The sequence below is a fragment of the Neophocaena asiaeorientalis genome, unplaced genomic scaffold (genome assembly GCF_003031525.2).
Source record: "Neophocaena asiaeorientalis asiaeorientalis breed wild unplaced genomic scaffold, Neophocaena_asiaeorientalis_V1.1 scaffold112, whole genome shotgun sequence".
NCBI classification, from domain to species: Eukaryota; Metazoa; Chordata; class Mammalia; order Artiodactyla; family Phocoenidae; genus Neophocaena; species Neophocaena asiaeorientalis.
In genome coordinates this window covers 641,049-667,158 of record NW_020175413.1, presented here as the reverse complement: position 1 = coordinate 667,158, position 26,110 = coordinate 641,049, and the positions used below count along the sequence as shown (strand labels likewise).

The following is a 26,110-nucleotide window of genomic DNA, read 5'->3' as shown; positions in this document are numbered from 1 at the left end:
GTTTTCAAAGTGAGTTTTGGAATCTTTATCTTCTATACTTAGAATTTAGATGTAACAAATCTTTTCTAGTGATAAGTGACATCTCTGACTTGGACAAAAGCTTCAGAAAATAATTAACGTTGAAGATGGAGAACAGTTTTCTTTCCACTGAGGATATTAATTGGCTCCCCGAAATAGATACTAAGACACAGTTATGCCAGTATATGTTTTTCCTCTCTTTGAAAACAGCTCTGGAGCTTCCTTAATTTGATAAGATTTATCTGGCATCTAAACAAGGATTTCTCAGGAGGCATACAGAGACTCTTTAGTTCTGAAGTAACAAATACAAGCTTTTTGTGTTAAGCTGTCCTTGAAGTCTCTCGGCCCATAGAGCTTGTCAATTCAAATTTGCAATGATGACTTGAGACATAAAGAAAGTGTGGTGAAAATCCTTGGGGCTTAAAGCGAACCAAGTTCATCCACTCATTCAACCCAGAACACTTAGAGCTTGTACTTCAATCACTTTGTCAGGAACCTATTTTTCAAGTGAAAGTTAAAACCTGAGTTGTTGCCATCTGCTGAAAAAGGTAACCAGCTGAGATACTGCTCACTTAAGAAAACGTGATTGCTCAAAATTGTGCCAGTTTTCCAGTCATTTTTTAAGTGGAATAAACCTATTGATATAATCACATGAAGAGAAAGAAAAGATTCCAAATTAGCGGTAGTTATACAAACATCCTCCTTACTTCAGTAAAAGGTATTATAGAGAAAAACATGGAAATAGAATATTCAGAGTCTGTGTGATTGAAGACCAAGCCAGATTTTGCCTGTCGATGAAACCACAGCTCCTCTTGGCTATAATAAAACAAGCTTCCATCTATTTTTAAGGTAAACTGTTTGTTAAAAGATTCATTAAAACTAATTCCATCAACAATTCCTAAAGCTATTAGAGTTAAATATTTAAACTAAATCTTAAGGGCCAAAAGGAAGTATTTGCAGAAGTAAATACCACCTGACATACCCGGTTACTTTCATTAGTTTGTTTCAGCTCTGGTGCTTCTAATGAAATTTAATTAAATAGATTTGGCTACTTAAGGATACATAAGGATAAGAGTCTTCTGCAGTATGTACCATCTTTTAAAAGCAAAAACTGAGTAAATCCATTTTAGGAATTCAATTTATTACCATTGAACTAATTCTAAAGAAACAATATTACTGAGAAGATTTGACAAGTTGGAAAGAAATTGATATAATTTGGTCGAAGAAAGTATATCATGGTTAACTAACCGTCGTTAACTGGTGCCAAACGGAATGCAGAAAACCACCTGGCAAATTGAAATAAGACCGGCTCAGGCCTTTTGTTTCCCTGGCATCACTTTGGAGGCCTTAAAACAAAGATCTGATGTGGATGATCTTTACCAATGGCCTTTGTGTTCCAGCTAGTGCTGCAAAGTTACATTTGGTGCGAAACTGTACAAAGTCCCATCTTCAAGTTGACAAATCCAAATGTCTGGCTTCTAGCAGCAAAGTCATTCTGACATTTGAAAAGCCAGGTATTTTGCATCTATACTTATCAGCGGCCAACAAGTTCAAAGCTCACCCTGGGTCCCAACCTCAATGTCTGCACATTCCGCGCTGCTTCAGAATGCCTTAATCCATGGAAATGGAAGCAGAGCCACGGAAGGAGCCCTCGCTGATCTTAAACTCTGGGGTAGCCACATGGCTGCGATTTGTTTACTAAACATTAGTAAGTACCTGTGCTGGGTACAGGGGCGAGAACAGAGACAGGTAGGCTCGGCTCCTGAGGGGAAGATAAAGGGGAGATGGACGTTTAAAACAGGATTATATCACATTGCATTTCTGAAAGAGCCAGGAAGAAAAAGGCACAGGTTTTTATGAGGGATCTTTACTAGCCTTGGAGAGTTGGAGAGGGAGGTTACCTTGGGGAAGAGACAAACTGAGATTGAAATAGCCAGGCTTGGTGGGAGAGGAGGGAAGGCATTCTTGGCTGAGGAATGAACCTTCGCCCATGCAGTGCAGAGGCACTGAGGTTGAGGAAGGTGAGCTTGGAGAGAAGGGTAGGAAAGTGAGAGAAACTGGAAGCCACTGAGAAGTTTTAATCAGGAGACTGACTGGGCCAGGTTTGGATTTATAAAAGTGCATTCTGAATTTTTAAGGGAAAAGAGATTGAAGATGGTGAAGGAGATTCCACGAAACCAAGCAGGCAGCAATCTCATCAGGCCTAGGGACAGATGATGTGAAAATAAGGATGGGAGAGGTAGGTGGATTTGAGAGATATTCAGAGTATAGAATCAGCAGGGCTTGGTGCCAAATGTAATGGGATCAGGAAAAAGGAGGTATTAAATAACTCCTGGAATTCTGGAAAGAACAACCAGGTGGGTTAGGTGCTCTTTATAGAGATGGGCAACAATGGAGGAAGAATAGATTTGGGGAAGATATTGAGAGGTATGTGTTAGATGTGTGGAAGGTTAGAGCTTGTGAGCTAGTTCAGTGGAGATGTCACATGGGTTGTTGTGTATGTGTAAGCTTAGAGTTCAGGAGTGAGGACCACACAGAGAAATAAATGTGGATGCCATTGGCCTTCAAATGTATTTAAAAACCATGAGTCTGGGGCTTTCCCAGTGGCACAGTGGTTAAGAATCTGCCTGCCAATGCAGGGGACACAGGTTCGAGCCCTGGTCCGGGAAGATCCCACATGCCATGGAGCAACTAAGCCCGTGTTCCACAACTACTGAGCCTGCGCTCTAGAGCCCGCGAGCCACAACTACTGAGCCCACGTGCCACAACTACTGAAGCCCATGCACCTAGAGCCTGTGATCTGCAACAAGAGAAGCCACGGCAATGAGAGGCCCACACACCACAACGAAGAGTAGCCCCTGCTCGCCACAACTAAAGAAAGCCCACGAGGCAATGAAGACCCAACGCAGCCAAAAATAAGTAAGTAAATAAATAAATAAATTTATTAAAACAAACAAACAAACAAACAACCAGGGGCCAGATGAGGTCATCTCCACTAGACGGTATAGGATGAAAAGCAAAGATGCCTCAGGGAAGACCAGAAGTCTGCAAAAAAGACTGAGATGGAGGCTTGCAAGTTCAGAGAACACCCAGGGGAGAGCAGCAGTGGAGAAGCCTGGGAGGAGATCGTGTAAGGGAGGAGGATGTGGCCAGAACTGCTACAAATCCATTTACTTTTCTTCCCAGACACACACCTGGACCACATGTCCCAGCCTGCCTTACAGTTTGTATGGCCACGTGATGGAGATCCAGCTAAATAACGCACCCTTCCCCCAAAGATATCAATGTCCTAGTTACCTAGAACCTGTGATAGGCTACCTTATGTAGCAAAGGGACTCTGCAGGTGTGATTAAGTTAAAGATATTGAAAGAGGGAGATTATTCCGAATTATCTGAGTGGGCCCAATGCAATCACAAGGGTCCTTAAAGAGACATGCAAGAGGGTGGCATTTAGAGAAGGTGATGTGACCATAGAAGCAGAGAAAGAAAATCAAAGGAGCTATGCTGATGGCTTAGAAAATGGAGGAAGGGGCCACTGGCCAAGGAGAGTGGCAGCCTCCAGAAGCTGGAAAAGGAGATGGATTCTCTAGACAGCTCCAGGAAGGGGTGCATCCAGAACCAACACTTTGATTTCAGCCCAGTGAAACCCAGTTTGCACTTCTGACCTCGAGAACTGTAAGATCATGAATTTGTGTTTCTTGAAGCCACTAAGTTTGCTGTAATCGGCTAATGCAGCAATAGGAAACTAACAGAGAGCAATGAATTTGTTTTAAAGCCATGTTTATTTGGGGGTGTGCTAGACACAATTGATTAGACTTGTGGACAACTTAAGATGATTAAATACCTGCAACAAGGTACTGCGACAGGATGTGAATATAATTTTCTTCCATTGTGTGTGTTTTGGCTAAGGTCCCAAAGCAGTGAATACCAGATGCCCCATTGCTCCATATATACCCTCAAAATAAAGAATTAGATCATCCATTCACAGTTGTGAAAGTGGAGGACAAAATAAGGTCCTGCAGCGTTAAGACATGCTCCATCTCCAGATTATATAAGATTAGGCTGAGAAGTCACTAGTGGGTGGAGAATGCCAGTGGGGAGGGCTTCCTCGGAGGCAGTCAATGGGCTGGGCATCCCCCATCCTTCCTCTCCTGAAGCCCAGGAAGTGAACTCCTTATTCTGCCTGACCACAGGCTCTCTGGAGTTTGGGGGTCGCAGGGACTGGTGTCTGCAGTACCATTATCAGGGTGATGCACAGACTCAGTGCCAGAGGTGGACCAACCATGGAGCTTAAGAAGCTTAGGTCTCAGGCCTGTCCACTGCATGGCCCCCCTCCAAGGCCTGTAGGAAATTTTATATTCATAAAGTATATTCTTCTTAAACAGGATTACCCAAACTACCTAAGCTACAGGGCGCAAAATCTATATCCACTCTGGTCTATGTGCAGTGGAGTAGCAGAAGCCTGAGGTGGATGGAGAGTTCGGAGCAGTTAGCTGGAGGCGGCCAGGTCCAGGCCAGGAGTCCTCAGTTGGAGGCTGGTACTGGTGAGCAAACTACACTACTGCCCCTATGAGAGAAGGAGCCAGCATGTGGGGATAGGCGGGATACGGATGCCAGGCTACAACCTCATGGGCCGGGCTCTCTCTCCTCTCTGCTCATCCTCCTTCCCTGCCAGAGCCTCTTCTGAGAGGGCGGGGTGGGGGGGGCAGATGGAGGCAGGAAGAGAGAAGAAATTGATCATGTTCTTTCTTCCCAGTCAAATTAAGGCTTTCTTAGACGTAGTTTATCCCATCTACTGGGATCCACTGAAAAGGTGGGGTGAGTTTGAATGAACTGCCCAAAGTAAACAACAAGAATGGTGGTATATTTACATTAAACTTAGTGAGTTTCTTTTCTAATTTGAAAAGAGATATGCACCCCAATGTTCACAGTACCACCGTTTACAGTAGCCAAGACATGGAAGCAACCTAAAGGATAGATGACAGATGATAGATCTGTCCTCTGCCATCAACAGGTGAATAGATAAAGAAGATGTGGTACATATATACAATGGAATATTACCCAGCCATAATAAAGAATGAAATAATGCCATTTGCAGCAACATGGATGGACTTAGAGATGATCATACTAAGTGAAGTAAGTCAGACAAAGACAAATATCATTTAATATCACTTACATGTAGAATTTAAATACATGAGACAAATGAACTTATTTACAAAACAGAAATAGACTCACAGACATAGAAAACAAACTATGGTTACCAAAGGGGAAAGGCGGGTGTATAAATTAGGAGTTTGGGATTAACAGATACACACTAATATATATAAAAGAGATAAACAACAAGGTAAGGTCCTACTGTAGAGCATAGGGAACTACATTTAATATCTTGCAATAACCTATAATGGAAAAGAATCTGAACAAGAATATACATACACGTACATATATATGTATGTACGTGTATGTATACATACATATATATATATATATATATAAACTGTATATATATGTATAAGTGAATCACCCTGCTGTACACCTGAAACTAACACGACATTGTAAATCAATTATACTTCCAAGAAAAAAAAAAAAAAAGCTTAGCGAGTTTTCTAGTTCCTGATTCAATCCTTTTCCTCTGCCTTTTGTCTCTGGGGTACTTTCGGAGGTTCTGATCTAAAATGTTACAGTAAAGCCACCTGGCAGAGCAGAGGCAGGAAGGAAACATTCAGCTTGGACACCGCTCGTGAGGATTTTCCCCAACTTGGAGGTCCAGTCCCACAACAGCTCTAACTACTCACTTCTTGTTTAGAAACTGCCATGTGCATCGATTTCCACTTTTGCAGAATTGATTTTTGCTTCTGTTCCCATTTGTGCCTTTGTTTTTGGACAGATATCATATGATTAGTGTCTGCGAATTGTCTCCGAGAGGTTAGGGGACCTCATGAAGGAGGACCTTATGTGTCGATACAAAAATCAAGACGCGAATGTGTGTCATAGCTGAGTTTAACCTCACCCTTTTTGTTTCCGACCCCAGCTTGACACACAGCGATTTAGAAAAGAAAGAACTCAAGGAGCTACAATTTTGAGTCTTGAGGACACTGCACTCAGGTTGTTTAAGAGTCTGGCCAAAAGTCTTCACGTCCTTCCAGTCATCTCTTGGTGAAGAATTTTCCAGCACAGTAGAAAGATTAATAAATTCCTGGTAGGCAATTTCCTTGCTAAAATGACAGCTCTACAGTCGTTTAATTTATTTCTATAGAGGATTTACCACCTTTCCATCACCATCTTAGATACTCCCCAAGTAAAAATCTCTTAATTTTCAAAATGGCAACATGCTAAAGCGAGTATAAAAGTATTTCTTGCTCTTCTTGCTGCAAAGCTTAAAGATCAAAATTTTGAATTTTGATCATGTTGTGTTTTTTTCCTTGACAGTATTTCAAAATATCTTTCTAGTTCTCGCTGCAATCCAGTATTGATTTTTAAATATCCAGCTGGTGAGGTTGATGAGGGATGTGAAGCATGAAATGTGACTTCAGTTCGCAGCGGTCAGGACCACTGGCTCATCTAGGTATAGAGGTCAGTCTCCTGGAAGCAGCGAAAGACAACACGGAACGCTGTGTCCACTCTCTCATCCACTGTAGTTTGGACATTTGAGGAAATCTGCAGGCACCCCCTTCCCTATCCATAATTACTTATTGATTTCTTGTTTTGTGAGTGCAGTGGTGGCAAGGGCCAACGAAATGAATCCCATGGCAGTAAGAAAAGAGAGTCCTGCGCGATTCAGGCCATGAAGGGCATGACTCCACTCCCATCAAAGCTCATTACTCACTGGCTGAATGGTACCCGCAGCCTGAGAGTCTATCTTTAAAGATTAGTTTTATGCTTTGTTTCTCTCATTCAAATGGCAATAGTGAATACAATATTGCTATCCGTAGAAACACCACCTTTTTCTGTTTCAAGCACAGATGGTTGGGCATTCTTTGAGACAAGCTCATCATGCAAGATCCCAACGTTTCACATGGTGGGTAGGGGGATAGGGTGCCCTACAGGAACACAACTGTAGAAACACGGGGACACGACTATTAGTGGGGGTAAAATGAGTCTGGTTTCGAACCCTGGTGATTGTCAAGAGGTTGGATTCTGACCTTTGATATGTCTTTGATTTGATCCCTGCATTTATTTATTTATTTATTTATTTTTTGCGGTACGTGGGCCTCTCACTGTTGTGGCCTCTCCCGTTGCGGAGCACAGGCTCCGGACGCGCAGGCTCAGCGGCCATGGCTTACGGGCCCAGCCGCTCCGCGGCATGTGGGATCCTCCCGGACCGGGACACAAACCCGTGTCCCCTGCATTGGCAGGCGGACTCTCAACCACTGCGCTACCAGGGAAGCCCTGATCCCTGCATTTATGAATGAAGGATTTTAATTCACTCATAGAGTGGTTGAGTAGATGCTGTTCTCTCTGAAGCCCTTGGAGATACGTAGAGCAAAATAATGAGCCTCAGCATTATAAGCCGAACACTGGACAAATTGTCTAGTTGACAATAGGGACCAACGTGTCCCTTTCCATGATGATTGTCTACTTGACAATAGGGACCGCCCTGTCCCTTTCCATGATGACTTTACAGGGACTGTTTTAAAGGCTCAGCATGTTTCCTTGGCGAGCAGCCCATGGAGAAGCAAGACAGTAGAACAGAGGTGGTGCCCCCTCAGTTAACATCACTGTCTTCTGGTACCCAGTGCTCAGAGACATTCTCACCTTGATGCCCCGAGGCTTCCTGCTACTTCTTCACTCCATCTCAGGACACGTCTGTGCCTCAGAGGACAGAGCAGATTCATTGTACCTGGAGCTCCACGACTTCCCGTAGATCCGTCACCCTGAGAAGGGTTCCCATGGTATCGCACAGGATGGCCTGGGATGACTCCATGTTGCTATTGTGGCTTTTCTCAGAACCTTCTACGGTGGTCTGGAGTTCCCAAGGGTCTTTGCTGGGGCAGAGGGGTCTTACCTGCTGAGTCCCATTGAGACCCAGAGACCAGTGCTTGTCTGAAGGTGCAGATGGGAGCCGGGGAAGGACAAAAAGCTGCTGTGCTGTGCTGGCATATTCACCCTGGGGCTCTAGGAACATGTCCTACATAAGGCAGATGTCATGGGAGTTGGCAGGGGACCTCCTGGCTGGCACCTTGACCTAGGGGCCGACCACGACCAGGTAGGAATTAACCACCATCCAGTGCAACATTCAGGCATGCTGGCTGTAATTCTTTAATAAGAGGTTATTTTGCCCCAACGTGAGAGCAAATGTGAAGATCTTGTTTGCATTTCTGATAATTAAACACTAACATAGAACTATTTTAACTAGAATTGAAAGAAGATTTTGATTCAAAGCCTAAGAATCATATGCTAAATCTTGTTCAAGTCTGAGTTCAAGTGATAAACAAGCTTACATTTTAAGTGACTGCTATGTAAATAACATTTGAAAGCAAAATGGGCCACGCCAATTTTAAAACCAAAGCCTGTTAATGGAATTTGTGTTTAGGAAGCCCCACTATATTGGTCTTGGACCTAACGTCTCACAAAGACCAGCAGTGATCTGTACTGGCTGAGAATGAGATAAACGTCAATTTTTCTTATCATTAAGCTGATGGCTGCATTGACAACCTTCATGGACACTGGTAGCCAAGAGGGAAATTTAGAAGGTTGCAGAAACAGAGAAATCAAAGTAAGTATGAACTGCAATTTTTAAAAATAAATTTATTTATTTTATTTATTTACTTTTGGCTGTGTTGGGTCTTCGTTGCGGTGCACAGGCTTCTCATTGCAGTGGCTTCTCTTGTTGTGCAGCACAGGCTCTCGGTGCGCGGGCTTCATTAGTTGTGGCACGTGGGCTCAGCAGTTGTGACTCGTGGGCTCTAGAGCGCAGGCTCAGTAGTTGTGGTGCATGGGCTTAGTTGCTCTGCAGCATGTGGGATCTTCCTGGACCAGGGCTCAAACCCGTGTCCCCTGCATTGGCAGGTGGATTCTTAACCACTGTGCCACCAGGGAAGTCCCTAAACTGCAATTTTTAAAAAAGTTAAACCATTTACCTTATTTTTGCCAAAGATGTAGACATGCTTCATTTAACTTATTTCATTTACTTCATTCTTGTTTTCGAGCACATAGTCACACAGTCTTTTTCAGGGAGCATTTGTTCATAATATACATTTAAGGTATCCGTTCAGAATTCCATTCATTAGGAGTTGACATTAATTATGCTACAGTTGGGGGCAAGTCTCACTGCAATTTCTATGAAGAAATGACTTGTAAGTTTGTAATACACATCCTCCCCAAATTAATATCTGAACCAAGGAGGAAAATTGTTTTTTCTATCAAAGTACAAATAAATCTTATCCAGTTATTAAATATTATAGCACCATTAATGCTCCTTATGATGCTTAAAAGTCATGCTTTAAAAGTCTGAATTGAAAATTTATTTCTTTTTATTGAAGTATTGTTGATTTACAATGTTGTGTTCATTTCCAGTGTACAGCAAAGTGATTCAGTTATCATTCACCTAAATTAATTTGCTCTACAGTTATATCAGATGGAATGATCTTTAATTCAGATGCGGTGAAGAGGTCGGAAAAGTGATTTTCACAGGAGGTGATATTAAAAAAAATATTCAGGGAGGCAGGTAGGGTGGAAGGTGGAGTACAGATGTTTGGAAAGGCTCCACAGGGTGGGAGACAAGGAGGGAGAGGGAACTGGAAGCACAGAAGATAGGTACAGCTGGTGGCTGAGTGCAGGCAGAGCAGGGATTAAATGGAGAGCTAGGCTGCGGCTGCACCTGAAAGGTCTCACGGGCTGCGCTAAGATGTCTGGATTCCTTCCTGCGGGCAGTGGGAGCCACTGAGAGGTGCAGTAGTAACTTAATCAGATGTGCTTTTTAGGAAGTTCACCCCGGCTGTCCTTTGGAGAACAGACAGGAGTGGAGGAAGCCAGACGGCGCAGAGACCAGTTAGGATGGGGGTTGATAATCCAGAAGACGGAAGCAGCTTTTCATGGCCATGACCGTGGAGAGAGATGGATGGAAACAGAAGACTGGGGTTTTCTGGTGGGTTTGACGCAGCTGTGTGAAGGAGAGGAAAGAGCCAGTGGTGGTTCCTGGGTCCTGGCTAGGGTGACAGGTGGAGGGCTGTGATCAGAGAACGCAGGGAGAGGAGCCGGATCCAGGAACAGTGGGCTCACGTGAGGTGCTGCAGGCATCTGAGTAGGTCATCTAGCGGTTGGCTAGATATATGGAGAGGCCGGGCCTGGAGAAAGAGATGCAGGAGACCACTACACGTGGCTGGTAACTGAACCCAAGGAAGGGCTCCAGACACCCAGCAAGAGGCCGTGCGCGAGATGAGAAAGATCTAAACACAGAGCTCTGAGTGACATCAACATTTAGGGAATGAACAGGAAGACGAGCCCATAAAGGATGGAGGAGGGACAACCAGAGAGCCTGAGGCAGGGGACAATGGTGTCACGGGGAGTCGGGAGACTTTCTGAGAGTGACGCTGGTTATCACATTTTCAAACTATCAACGTACAGGGTCACAGCAGGGCCTCTTATCGGAGGGACACGGTATGCTGTTTCCTAAGCCAGGGTCTGACCTCACCCCTTCTCATTCCAACCCTCTGCACCACCCTCAATCCAACGAGCATGTCTTCAGCATCCTCGACCTGCCACGTACACAAATTCCGCACTAAAATGGAATAAAAGCATTCTAGCTACCTCTAAAACCCTGACAACTTTCATTGTCACCACTGGGCTTCCTACAAGACCCTATGTGTGTAGTTTGGTTTACCTACACCCCATCATGCAAGAGTCTTTGCTTTGGGGCTGTGCAGACATTGCCAGTATCGTTGGCTGGCACAGCTGCTTAGGAGAAAGACTGTGGGAAGGGGGCCCTGGATTAGGCATCGAGGGGCTGGAAAGAGGGAAGACGAACAAAGAAAGGGAATCATGAAAATGTGGGTGAAGGTGAACAACGATGACAATGATAAAATGAAATACTAGGATCCAAATGTCCAGCTGCCTGTGGACAGGATGGCAAAGAGCATTTGTCAGCCAAACGGCATGAAAACTGTTCTAGGATTCACAGCAGTTAACTCCCACTGGTATGTGACTCTCCAGCCAACAAAGCTCTTAGATGACCACCGTCCCCTTTGAGGTCATCAGCGGTGTGGCCAGGCAGGTGTATGGCGTTTACCTCACGGATGAGGAAAGCAAGGGACGGGAATGGGACCAATGGGGAGATGCCCGCAGTCTCCATGAAAAGATGTGAAGGTTCTCGGATGCAAGGGTTGAGGAAAGTTCCAGTCCCTGATACATAAAGCAGAAGGAAGCCATCGCAGAGGTCCATTTTAGACCATTTTTAGAGGTTATTTACTTTTCTGGAGACTCTATGTCAGGAACCTGCCCACCCACCAGGTTCAGATAGCTGGATACAAAACAACACCAGCGCATCTCTGATCCCCGACTGTGAGGCCCGGTGAATCGTCCCTGTCCCTCTGAGGAGTGGGTCACAGGACTGCCCAAGGTCAGATGCTGCACTGATGGGCAGAGAGGCTCACGTAACTTGCCCAAGGTCATGCTGCTGGTAAGTGGCAGGGGTGTGCCCTTAACCTCTGGCTGTTTGATTCTAAGTCCTGTGCTCTTTGTACTTCACCAGCTAGTACAATGAGCCTTCCAGGAACTAATACACTCCCAGGCTTCATTAGTTGAAGTTCAGTGCCCAGCACCAGGGAAGTATAGTCTCATTTTTCTCTTTCTTCTCCTGCAAATCAACTTGGAAGAATATATTCATTTTGGGGTGCTACATTATGAAAGGGATGCTGACAAACTTGCACGCACGTGGAAAAGTGATAGCAATGGTGAAGGTCGTGGAAACTATATATTACAACTGAGCATGAGTTGTGGGAATGAAAAATATTGCCTGCCGTATCAGTAAGTAAAGGATGCTGCAGCCATCAAGCCATCACATTACAGCCGCCCTGACAGTGAGCCCTGAGGGAACTCAGGATGGAGCCAAGATGCCCCCCATCTAGCAGTCAGCCACTGCAGCTACCCCCTGATGGTGCCCCCTGAGGAGACTTAGGATGGGAAAGCACAGGATACTGGCCCCAGAGAGCTGAGGTGCACATCAAAGCAATGATTTCAGTGAGCCCAGACTCTTGCATCTTCCCGTACGCAGAAAATCACTAAGCTCCTTAACTTGAGATGTCTGGTTTTCTTTAACGAACAGGCATCTTTTGATATTCCGACTACCTGGTCTTTGTTGCAGAAACTCCTATGTATCCTGGCTTCCCCTCTTACTTCTTTGGAGCAGTCCCTCAGAGTCACCTGAGATGCTGGGTCCCAGGCTTAAGTCCTCAGTTTTGTACACCAAATAAAACATAACTTTTAACTTTTAGGTTGTGCTTTTTTTTTTCAGTCAACAGTTGTAATAATAATAAATGTTGCTATCCCTACAACTGAGAAGGGATGGCCTTGTACAGAATTGGTTAACTTCAAAAACAGGAAGGCTATCATAGAGAAGAGAAATTAGACCTTTTAGTATGCAGTTGGAGGGCAGATGTTGCAGATAGGGAGATTTTTGCTTAATGTAAGAAGTTCTGAAAAATCATGGTCACCCTGAAATGGAATAAAATGCCCCATTAGGTAGCGATTACAATGAATATTTAAGATATTTGAACAAAAGTAAATGACTACTGGAGCTGATACTGCCTTTCTTCTTTTAGTAAAATAACCGCTTTCCTCCTGCTACCAAGTTTTAGCAGGTATCACGGCGGCCCACTTTTCCTGTCCTCCCCCACAGCTGGGTACCTGGCCGTGGCCACATGACTGAGTTCTTGCTCCTGGGAGGAGAGCAGGAGTTTGCTGCTTGCTTCAAAGAGCATGACTTGACCTCACTCATCCTTTCTCTCTTCCTATGGGCTGGAATGAGAGGGGAAGAGCTAAGCTAGGGAGCTTTGTCCACACACGCAAGGATGACACCCTAGTACAAGGCAGAGTAACAAGACGGGTCCCAGGGTTACCTGCTGACCCTGGACCACCTGCCTAACCAGCTACAGTTCCATGAGAGGAAAAGAGAGACCTGTTTAGCTGGAGCTTCTCTATTTTTGAGTCTCTCTGTTAGAGTGGCTTAGCCTGGGTCCTAACCAAAAACGATTTTTTGGAGATGTACATAGGATTAAGGTATTATATAAGGGTTTGTAAGAGATGATTTCTATAATAATTGTACATACACACCCCCAGCAAATTTATCTCCTTCCAAAATGAGTTGTCCCAACAGACCATACCATAGTCAAACATAATCAGTCTACTATGTCAGTGACCTTGTTTTTTTAAAGTACCAATGTTCAAAAAAGTCAAGAATTTTTGATCTCCTGCTTTTCTTTTATCCCTTTATCAAGTCTGTTCCAAGGCTCATCTTCTTTTCCCTTAGAAAACATCCTCTTCAAAAATACAGTACAGATGATAAAGACATTTTAAAGTTCTCTCTGTGGTTATCTAATCTTAAGGATTGGTTTAAAAAAATACAAAAACGTGATGCATTATTTAGCCTGCCAGTGATAACATTCTTCTTCAGTTATTAATTTTCCCTTGGAGAAAATCAGAAGTCCAGGCCTCACTGAAGTTGAAGATTTGGATAATACAAATGTTTTGGCTCACAATGTATCAGGAATCCAACATAATTTGGTCAGCACTCCCGGCCAAAAGAATATTCCGATGTACTAAATGGATTTCTAAGTAAAATAAAGTAGCTGAGCTAATGAATTGTGATTCTGGCCTCTGTGTTTGGGTCCTAGGAGGAAATAAGCCAGTGCCAGATGGACCTTTAATTCTGTCTCATAGATATGCCATTTTTATTTCAATTTCCATCTCTCTACTCATGTTTTTCCTCTTAGACATAACGCCCTTTCCTCTTACCTCCTAACTTATGCGCACTCTACAGATTCAAGATTTTGCTCTATAATTTTCCTTCTCTTAATTTATCCAGTAAACCTGTGGTACAACATAACTCTGAATCTAACGTAGTTGCCGATTGTTGTTCCATATTTCATTTTTATCCACAGTAGCTGCTCTACATGTCATGTTTTCTTTGGAATTCTTCCTTTTCTAAGCCTATACTAGGTGTTTAATAAATAGATTTGAAGCATGGATAATTAAAAGACATGGATCAGGCATTTTTTAAATGATATATTCATTGTCAATGAAGAATAAAATGGAAATCTATTGTCCTGCTGATTAAAAACAATTCATAAGGATGAATGAATTTGGGTTTTCTCACCAAAGGACCTTTCAAAAAAGAAAAGCTTCTGTGCATTTTGAGCTTTGCTATTAGCAGCACTTATACTGAGCATAAAGTCCTCATTCCATATCACGACTGCATAATATGGAAGTTATTAAGAACATCTCTTGGGACTTCCCAGGTGGCACAGTGGTTAAGAATCAGCCTGCCAATGCAGGGGACACAGGTTCGAGCCCAGGTCCGGGAAGATCCCACATGCCGCAGAGCAACTAAACCTGTGTACCGTGACTACTGAGCCTGCACTCTAGAGCCCGCGAGCCACAACTACTGAAGCCTGGGTGCTGCAACTACTGAGCCCATGTGCCGCAACTACTGAAGCCCGTGCACCTAGAGCCCGTGCTCTGCAACGAGAAGCCCGCACACCGCAATGAAGAGTAGCCCCTGCTTGCCGCAACTAGAGAAAGCCTGCGCACAGCAACCCAATGCAACCAAAAAAAAGCAAAACAAAACAAAAAAAACAAAGAAAACAGCTCTTTCTCAATACTTTAAAATCCTGGGTCAATGAAAAACATCACCATCAGCTTCTCCAGCCCGTCTTTCTTGAGTCTCCTCACATGAATCACATTTTAAACCCTCTTTAGCTCTTGAGTTTTAGCTCCATTAAATTTCTGTCAACACATTCTTTTTTTTTTTTTTATGGAAAGAGAGAGACAATTACACTTTCTGAACCCTACTACCAACACAGGAAAAAACTAAGATGGAAAACTCATACTACTATTCAACAAATAACTTGTAGAGTCTCTAAAAGCCGTTTCCCTTCAATGCAAAGAAGTATGAGAAGGTGCATTTCAGCAAAGAGATGTTCGGGATCCGAGGGAAAGTGGAGTTTATTTGAGGCAGTAATATTTCATTGAACTTCTGGAGCCACCGATTCAGAATGACCAGCTCTTTTCTAATTTATAGCGTGTTCTTCATGTCTGGCTGCCTGTTTAGCTGAAGGATCCTGTCCTGGGAGAGAATTCATTTGTGTCCTGGAAGAGTCCTGGAAGGAACCACGTAGGGATGCTGGGATGTGCATTTCAAACAGCATGGAACCCAAAACACTTTCGATGAAGAGCAAGATACGTAGGAAAGGATATAATTAATTCAGAACACTCCCCTAACCCTTAATTTTGCAATGTTTCAGCCTAAACATACTTCCTCTTAAGGAACAGAAAAATCTTAAAAGAGAATTTTGAAATATATGGGCTAAACTTTAAAGTACAAAGTAATGAATGCTTACGGGAAACAGAAAGACCTCGGGGAAATCTAGAAATAGACTAACTTAGTAGGACCAGTATTAAATATTTACTTTTTCCCACTGGCTTAGAAAACGACAGATTTTCCCTCTGGCAAGATGGGTCTTGCCCCCTCTGATGTGAGCCTCTTGCTGTGACCCCACCTCCCGATCCCAAGACTGGGAGGCTGAGGACCAAGGTGGCAATGACTTTCAGCTCCCCCTCTCCCTCCATGCAGGCTGCCAAGGGCTGCAAGGAGGTGCTCTGGGCAGCTGTTGATGGAAGCCCTGTTCACGTTTTCTGAAATCCTATGGAGATCGATGCCTAGGCTATTCTCCCTGCCAATCTGTCAGTGGTGTCCTCTGCCCCATTTGTTAACTCAAATCTGTCCTGGGATCTCCGATCATTTAAAATGACTCACATCTTCTGGTCTGGTAACAACAAAACGACAACTTCTGGGAGACGTTGTGAAAGGACTCTCTCCCCTCCCAAGCAAAAAAGAAAAGTACGCATCTTTTGTTCAGCAGCATTTGGGAATGAGGTGTAGAATTAAAATTTCTAGATGTGACCTTTTTCTCTTAAGGTTTATTTTTAAACCATTTTGGGGATGAAGTCTCCTCTGAAATGTATGATATAAATTCCAGCCAGCCTGGGGAGAGTCTGCTGAATGAATGCCCAGCCTCTTACTATGATCTACGGCTGTCGTCAGGATCATCAGCCCTTCAACCTGATCAGTCACTAGTTCAGGGTCTCAGGCTAGGAATGTGGGGCAGGCTGTCGGGTCTCTACTCAACGTTCCTGGGCTGCAATTCTTCTCAACCTCCTGAACTGCTTTTTACATTTTTTTCTGTCTCCTCTCTACTATTACTACATTATTTATTGACGCTTTTTTTTTTTTTTTTTTGGCAAAATCCCTCTGTTCATTATTACTTTTTAGTCTATTACACAATACAGAAGCTCAGAAAAACAATCTTATTTTCGCTATGGCTATCGGTCTGTCCAATCCAGAAAGTTCATGAATCTTAGTGTATATTCAGGGGACACTTAGTGACCCTTTTCTTTTGCTTCTTCATTGATCTCTTGTTTCAGCTGTGTTTCAATTGCTCAGACTCTGAGACGAGGTCCCTTCATACCTATGACACATCTCGTTAGGACCAAATACGGTGTCTTTGGGCTCAGGGACCGTGTGCAGCTAACGAGCCAAGAAGGTAAAGCAAACCTTACCTTTTTGTAGAGACTCCTCAGGTCTCGGTACTGCCACATGCTGTTCAGAACCTGAGATGCGGCCTTGATCACCTTCGGAGAGTGTCTGATAAAGAAAAGACAGGACATGCAAGATGCCGAGTGGGACAGCTGGGCTTCAAATTGACTTGTCAGGAAACAGCAAGAATAAAAGGAATAAAAGCTTCATGGCTTTTCTGGCTCTTTTCTTTTTCCAGACTGGACAGTACAAGGGATGGCTGTCACCAGTCTCCAGCCTCATTCTCACCCACATACCCATGAAGGGGAGAGACAAGAAGGCACTGCAATTTGGCAAAGAGTTTTCAAAATGCAAACCCGAGAGCCGTGCATTGCAAATGCAAACCCAAGAGTCAGAATGCAGATTTAGCGCTGGACTACAAAATGGAACAGAAAGAAGAGAAGGAGAGCAACTAGGAAAGGCCAGATTAAAGGGTTTTAATGGCAGTGTTGTTTAACACCTGTGTAGTAAGTAAGGCGAAAAAAGATATTCACTTTCTCAACTGAAGCGTGAGAGCACGTATAGCGTTGGCTCTACATACCTGAGGGGTTACAGGCAATTGTTTTCCGTTTGCTGATGATGCCAAGCACAAGTGACTGGCATGAAGCTGACGTGTGCACACACTGGCACACACACTCTCTTACATTTATATGGAGGGATGAGCGTGGATAAGCATCTATAAACAAAGCCCTTCATGCAATTAAAGCTCTGTCCTCTGGATCAGAGTGAGAAAGTAAGGTCATGGAAACCTTTGGACTAGCGGTTCTTACCATTGTTTTCGAGTCATGGCTTTGAAATCCCTATGAAACTATAGCTAAATATTTCGCCTTTTGGTTCAGTGCCAACCTGCATCTCAGAACAGACACTAGGTCAATACATCCATGTTGATTAAATTCAATCCAGTTCTTGGAAGTCACTTTGACTAGTGGTGAGGGCAACTATTAACTACCTCCGGATTCTTTGTTCCAACGGGCTGGGTCCACAACAGCAGCACAACTTGAGTGGCTATTGTGACACTGTACCCAATCGCAAGGGCTGGTACACTTTTGCTGTAAAGGGTCAGATAATAAATATTCTGTGATTTGTGGACCACATGGTCTTGGTCGCAGCTGCTCAACTCTGCCATTGCAGGATGAGAGGAGTCATAAATAATAGACAAGAGAATGGAAGTGGCTGTGTTCTAATCAAGTGTTACTTATAAGGACAGATGGTGGTGGGGATTTGGCTCGTGGGTTGCAGTTGGCCGACCCCTGGCCTATGTGGTGACTCCTGGAGTTGGGCAGGACATAACCACTCGTGAGGACTCCAAGGTGAAGTCCACCCCTGAAGCTGACCCACGGTGCAGTGGCCCACAGATCCCTCAAAGAGAACATCTGAATTGAGATCAAAACTGCTTCTGACATAAAATAGTTTTTAAAATGCAAAGTAAGCAGATGGTTAGATGGGATCAGGTCGAGCTCGGATTTGAAAGCCAGAGCGAATGGATGTGTGAGGACCTGCAAATGAAATGATGGGATGCTAATACATGATCAATTAAATGTCTGCTATTTTCCTGGGTCTTCACGTTTGCAATGTAGACCAACTACGTTTAAGTATTCTTCATCCGTTTACTTACTGGAAACAGTAACAGTCACTCTTACTATCGTTATTGCTGACTTGGAATTCAAATTTGGCTTGTGTTTGAAAATCTCTTAGTTATACTGTGTACTTTTAAAAGAAAAAAATACAGAGTTCTTATAAATTTCAAGATTTTTCCTCTATGAGAGATAAGCTGTATTTAAGTAATACACATGTTTTCTTTCACTGAAATGGACAGTTGCTAAATGATTTCACATTTATGCTAGTATCATGCTCTAAATGTATTAAATTATTTTGATGTAGAGAATTTTAGATCTTTTCATGGATACAGACACAGGTACACTTTATTCTTTTTTAAAAAACTGAATTATAATTGACCTACAGCACTCTGTCAGTTCCTAGTGATCGATATCTGTATACATTACAAAATAAACACCGTGATAACTCTGTCACTACACAAAGTTATTACAATATTATTGACTATATTCCCTGTGCTGTATATTTCATCCCTATGATTCATTTATTTTGCAACTGGAATTTTGTATCTTTTGATCTCCCTCACCTATTTCACTCACCCCGCCCCCCCCAATCCTACCATCCTGCTCTTCTCTGGCAGCCACCTGTTTGTCCTCTGGATCTGTGAGTCTGTTTCTGTTTAGTTATGTTTGTTCTTTTGTTTTGTAGATTCCACATACAAGTGAAATCATATGGTATTTGTCTTGCTCTGACTTATTTCACTTAGCATAATACCCTCTAGGTCCATCCATATTGTTGCAAATTACAAGATTTTATTCTTTTTTATGGCCAAGTAATAGTCGTCTCTGTCTCTGTCTCTCTCACTATCTATCTATCTATCTATCTATCTATCTATCTATCTATCTATCTCACATCTTCATTATCCATTCACCTATCGATAGATACTTGGGCAGTTTCCATATACTGACTATTGTAAATAATGCTGTAATGAACATTGAAGTGCATGTATTTTTTTCTAATTCGTGTTTTTGTTTTCTTTGGAAAAATATACAGAACTTGAATTGCTGGATCATATGGTGGTTCTATTTTTAATTTTTTGAGGACCCTCCATGCTCTTCTCCATAGTGGCTGCACCAATTTACATTCCCACCAACAACATACGAGGGTTCCCTTTCCTCCACATCCTCGCCAACACTTGTTATTTTTGTCCTTTTGATGACGGCCATTCTGACAGATGTGAGGTGATACCTCACTGTGGTTTTGATTTGCATTTCCCTGATGATTAGTGATGCTGAGCATCTTTTCATGTGTCTGTTGGCCATCTGTATGTCTTCTTTGGAAAAATGCCTATTGAGGTCTTCTGCCTATTTTTTAATTGGGCTGTTTTTTGATATTGAGTTGTAAAAGCTTTTAAGTTTAATTAGGTCCCTTTTGTTTATTTTTGCTTTTGTTTCCTTTGCCTGAGGAGACAGACCTCTCAAAATATTGCTATGACTTATGTCAAAGAGTGTCCTGCCTATGTTTTCCTCTAGAAGTTTCAGATTTCTGGTCTTCCATTTAGGTCTTTAATCCATTTTGGGTTTATTTTTGTTTATGATATTAGAGAATGTTCTAGTTTCATTCTTCTGCATGTACCTGTTCAGTTTTCCCAGCATCACTTATTGAAGAGACTGTCTTTTTTCTCCATTATATATTCTTGCCTCCTCTGTCATATAGTAATTGACCATAAGTGTATGGGTTTTATTTCTGGGCTTTCTATTCTGTTCCATTGATCGATGTGTCTGTTTTTCTGCCAGTACCATACAGTTTTGATGACTGCAGCTTTGTCTGACTGGTTATTTTTTATATTTTCTAGTTCCTTGTTAAATTTCTCACTGTGTTCATCTAGTCTCTTCCTGAGCTCAGTTAGCATTCTTATTACTATTGCTTTGAACTCTTTGTCTGGTAAATTTTTTTTTTTTTTTTATTTTATGCAGTACATGGGTGCCTCCCTGCTGCGGCCTCTCCCATTGAGGAGCACAGGTTCCGGACACCAAGGCTCAGTGGCCACGGACAATGGGCCCAGCCGCTCCACGGCATGTGGGATCCTCCCGGACCGGGGCACAAACCCGTGCCCCTCGCATCGGCAGGCGGACTCCCAACCACTGTGCCACCAGGGAAGCCCTGGTAAACTATTTATCTCTGTTTCATTAGGGTTGTTTTCCACCGTCTTCTCTTGTGTTTTCGTTTGAAACATATTCCTCTGTCTTCTCATTTTGTTTAACATTCTCTGTCTCTATGAAATTAGGTGTAGGAGCTGACTATTCCAGTCTTGAAGGGGTGTCCTTGTGTGGGAGCATCCCTATACCATCTGCATGTGTGCCCAGTCAATGGAGAGAGAGCTGGCACAGTGGTGGGAGAGCTGGATCTGAAGTGAGCATGGGTCACATCTTCCCCTGGGGTGTGCTGGCAGCTACCACCTTGTTGGATGATATGGCTGGAGATGGAGGGGTTAGAGTCAGAGCCAGGTGTGAACCAGGGCGTCTTCTGTGCTCAGTGGCAGTTACCACCCTATCAGGGGCTGGAGCAGAAGCCCAGAGGGTCTAGTCCAAGCTGGCTCTGTTCTCTCTAAGCGTGCACACTCTCCTTGGTCATGGTGGCCTCTGCTCTAGTGGAGAGCAGTGCTGGAGCAAGAGGGGCTGGAGCAGGTGTCCAGTGTGGGCTGGCATGGTCTTGGGAAACCAGCTAGAGCCCCAGACAGTTTTCAATCTGCTTCCTCTGAGCTATTCCCAGGAGTAAGCAAGTTTGTGCATGGGCTGTTAACAAGCAAGTCTTGTTCTCTTCTTCTGTAAATCCTACTGGTGTTTAACCAGGTAAGGCAACTTGTCTTCCTGGTGTCTGACCCCAGGGCTGGGGTGCTCAGTGTGTGATCTGAACCCCTCGCTGCCCAGGGAGGATCCCTAAGGCCATGATATCTCCTTCTTCTTCTGTGTCCCCTGCTAAGGGCACAGGTCCTGACCCGACCACAACTCCTCCCTTCCTCTGTAGATACAGACTCCGTGTGTATCTTTCTTTACAGACTTGGTTGAAGACGAACCTTTCTGCAAGTCTCCAGGTTGTTTTCAGTAGAGTTGCTCCAACATGAAGATGATTTGATATGTTTTTTGGGGGGGAGGTGGGCTTGGTTTCCTCCTACTCCACCATCTTGATCTCCCTCTTCCACATTTAATAGTTTTTACTTCATATTTTGTATCATTTTCTGTTTTGTATATCCCTTAACTACTTATTGTGGCTATAGATGATTTTACTACTTCTGTTTTCTAACCTTCCTACTGGATTTATAAGTGGTTTATCTACTATCTTTACTGTATATTTATCAGTGACATTTTTCCCTTGGTAATTTTCATATTTCTACTTGTGGTCTTTTCTTTTCCACTTAGAGAAGTACCGTTAACATTTCTTGCAAAGCTGGTTTAGTGGTGCTGAACTCTTTTAGCTTTTTCTTGCCTGTAAAACTCAAATCCGAATGATAATCTTGGTGGATAGAGTATTCAGGGTTGTAGAAGTTTTTTCCTTTCATCGCTGTGAATATATCATGTCACTCTCTTCTGGTCCACAAAGTTTCTGTGGAAAAGTCAGCTGAGAGTCTCATGGGAGTTCCCTTGTCCATACTTAGTTGCTTTTCCCTTGCTGCTTTTAAGATTCTCTCTTTATCTTTAATTTTTTCCATCTTAATGACAATGTATCTTGGTGAGGACCTCTTTGGGTTCATCTTGTTTGGGACTTGCTGTACTTCCTGGACCTGGGTGTCTTTTTTCTTTCCCAGGTTAGAGAAGTTTTCAGCTATTATCCCTTCAAACAAGTTCTCTGCCCCTTTCTCTCTGTGTCCTTCTGGGCCCCTACAATGTGAATATTAGTATGCTTAATGTTGTCCCAAAGGTATCTCAAACTATCCTCATTTAAAAATTTTCTTGTATTTGGTGAGTTTGGTTGAATTCCACTACTCTGTCTTCCAGTCTGCTGATCCATTCCTCTGTATCATCTAATCTACTATTGATTCTTTCTAGTGTATTTTTTATTTCAGTTATTGTATTCTTCAGTTCTGTTTGGTTCTTCTCCTGAGCATCTTTATGATCATTACCTTGAACTCTTTATTGGGTGGATTGTTTATTTCTATTTCACTTAGTTCTTCTTCTGGAGTTCTAGTTTTCCTTTATTTGCAACATATTCCTTTGTCACTTTGCTTTATTCTCTGTCTTTATTTCTATGTATCAAGTAGGTCTGTTATGTTTCCTGATCTTGGAGAAGTGGTCTTATGTAGGAGCTGTCCCATGGGGCCCAGCAGCATGCTCTCCTCTGGTCACAGAGATGTATGCTCTAGGGGTGTCCCCTTTGTGGTCTGTGTGGGTCCTTCTTTTGTGGCAGGGTCAACTACTGTGGGTGCACTGGTAGGGGGGCTGGCCCCTGGTCCGGTTGGCTGCCAGGCCCTGCCTTGTGTGGAGGCTGCTGGCTTGCTGGTGGGCAGGGCTGGGTCCTGACACAGCCGACTGCTCGATGTAGGGGGTCCCGGGACTGGGGCTGACTGGCTGGTGGGCAGGTAAGCCTCTGGTGCTAACAGACTAGAGGGAGGACTCCAAAAGGCACTTGTTAGCACCAGTGTGCTCAAGGTAGAACTAGCTCCCCAAAATGCCTGCTGCTAGCATCTCGGTCCCCAGGCAGGGGAGTCTCAGTTGCCTCCTGCCTCTCTGAGAGGCTCTCTAAGATCGGCAAGGGGTCTGACCCAGGCTGTTTTCAAACTGCTGCCTCTGCACGCTCTGTTTTGAGGTATGTGAGATTTTGCGTGAGCCCTTTAAGAGCGGAGTCTGTGTCTCCTATGGCATCCCTCCAGCTCTCCCATCTGGGGGCTGGTCTTCCTGGTGCTGGCGAGCCCGATGTAGGCTCCTTGGGGAGAACCTCTGCAACTGTGATGATCCTCACATGTTATTCTTATATAATCAATGCTGAGCAAAGATTAAATGCTATGTTTTGCTGTAGTTTATCACCACTAGCTAGATACGTATCTATGACAAAAGTCAGGCAACTCTAGAGGAATACATATTAATAATATTCAGGTAGCGATAATATAGTTGAAACATATTTAGTATGCAAAAATTCCTCTGATGGTGTAATTTTTTTTCTACTCCTTGCTTAGTTACAAAATAGAAAGAGACTGTGAATACGTAATGAATAGCAGCTTTTAACCTCTCAATTAAAATGCCAATACATCACAGTGTTATAAAAAACTGATGAAGGTCAAAGAAACATCACTTTCTTTTTAGACTTTAATTTTGATTCATCCACTAGACTGGTCCCATGCAGCGTGTACTTGAAAAACTATAACTGTTGATTGAAGGACTTGAACAACTGAGTACTTCTTATGTGACAAGTGATTATAACTGCAGCCACAAACAGAGCTCCTTACTGATAAGTAACAGTGGAGGCTGTTAAATGGCTTTTCTGTCTTATGACAAAATACAGTGACACACTCAACACTATTTCCTACATAACTGTTAAAATCTGAAAAAATACAAATGTACTTTTGAAACAGATGGACTTGTCCATATTGCATGTTTAAAATGATGTGAAAAGAATAAGTTATCAAGACTTAAAATGGTAAGTATGAAAGACTCCTGTAAGAGTCATTAACGATTACACAATGTCTGATCTTCACCAGAGGTGTCAAATTAGGGGCGGCTGAGAATTTCAGGTGATGCCATTCATTGTGGGTGTTCAGCACGGCCATTCCAGCCACAGGATTCCAGAATAATTCTTCCAGTGTATTGGCAAAACATGGTGAGCTATACAGTTCAAACAGACTGTGATTGGCAACGTGCCAGGCTGACTCATTAGTATCACGGCATATTTAAGCTTGTGTATGTTTAGAAATAAAACCTATAAATATGTTAAAGGCAGAATCATAGCCTCATAGGTTTTTTTCATCTGTGTTTTCTCATGCGATCTCAAGTTAAAAGTTTGAATAATTTTTTGAGGAGGGCAAGTTTGCAAGCATTTTATGACTTAACTAGAGCCAACTGATATCCCTCCCTTTTCCAATTATTAAATCATCTCCAATTCCAAAAATTCTATTTTCAATAACGTGTTTCTATTTTGTTCAAACCCGTCTAGAAGGCCATGGGAGTCTCAGTGCCTACTATCATGACAGAATTGAGTGACAAATGGTGAGTTTAGTGGTAAGATCCAGAGCAATTCTTCTGGATTCATTTTAAGAGCAGTGAGAAGTAATAATCAAATTGAAGTGTAGGTGGCTGACAAGGTTATCTCCAGTTATAAAAACCTTGTTTTGATCCCCAAATTAGTCACTAAATATAAAAGAGATAAACCACATAAAATAATGGTTGAGGCTGACTAAGCAGGAGAATTATAACTGGGAAGATGCTTGACTCAAAGCAATTCCACACTTCTTACTGAATTCATAAATCCAGACTGCTAACACTGGAGAAAAAAGATAAAGAAACAATGACATGAAATGAGTATTCCATAAAGAAAATTTCAGTCAATTTAAAGCACAGATTTGAGATTATTTGTAATGAAAGGAATCTCCCATTAACAATAATCCAGAGGAAGAGACTGAACAGGACTATTTTCTGGATGGGCAACGTGGATATATACTGTTGCATAGATGGTTTCCTCAAATGAGTTTTTAATTCGTTTCATCAAATAATTTTCTTTGACCACAGGACTGATAAAAGCATCTCTTCTCTTTAAGGTCCAGTAGGGAGGCTCACACAGATGGAAGGAATTAATGTGACCACCTTCCACAGCTCTACTGTCTTACGATTCAGAGAAAACACTTTCGTCTTGGAATGTGCCATGAATATAGACAAATATATCAGAGAGTTTTTGTGGACTATGGTTTTACTGTGTGAGCATGTGTGTTTGCTTAAGAAAAGCATCAACATATTAAGTTCTTAATGCTCAAAACAGGTAAGCATTTCAATTAGAGATTCCAAAGGTCTACTGAAGCTATATAAAAAAGAAAACCACGTGGCTTCCTGCCTATGTAGAAGAGCATTTTACTGTAAGTATTATAAGATATAATTCAAGCCATCCATCTACATTGCACAATTATTACACGAGTCCAGAGGGGCTTCTCTGTATTTGATATAGGAAAGTATTCAAATCCTAATCCTGAATTGTTCACTGAACCTATTTGGAGGTCTCAGAGTGCTTAAACAGAAGCCCTGAAACTTCACTAATTATGCAATGATATTATCTGGAATTAAATGAGAGAATTTCCAAAAAGTCTCAAAGTGCATCCTTCACAGCCTTTAATAACAGGGGAAAAATTATTCAGCGTTTAGATATAAAGGAATGGAGGGGTGTGGCCAGGAATGCAAAGTCAAGAAGTAGACCCTTGATAACAGAAGGTTTACCCTTTTAATCTTACTTGATTACATTGAGGGACTTAAAGGAGGCAAAACTGAATTAAGGTTAATGAATGTTTTTGTAAAATTGACAGCTCACTGATATACTGACACTGTGGCTTGTGAAGATGTGTTTTGGTTACACAGAGTAAGATACCATCGATTCTTAAATCAAACTGGGGACATTCCTGTTTCTGGCGGTGCCGCTCCTTTGACATGAGCCTTTTCCCTCTTTATTCCATTGGCATAAAAGTCCTCCTTCCTCACTGCCTCTATCCCCTCTGCCCCAGAAATTTCTATTCAGTCTTTAAGACTTGATTATTACTTCTTTTAGGAAATATTTTATGACA

The 26,110-nt window shown here is 42.7% G+C and overlaps 1 protein-coding gene across 1 annotated transcript in view; it reads right to left on the bottom strand.

Moving 5' to 3' along the window:
- The window catches only part of CTNND2 (catenin delta 2), a 427,936-nt gene that overhangs the window by 27,648 nt on the left and 374,178 nt on the right, over window positions 1–26,110 (bottom strand). Inside the window, exon 15 of the mRNA XM_024767199.1 lies at window positions 16,788–16,872. Coding sequence (XP_024622967.1) covers window positions 16,788–16,872 — 85 coding nt within the window. The remainder of the gene's footprint in view (window positions 1–16,787; window positions 16,873–26,110) is intronic.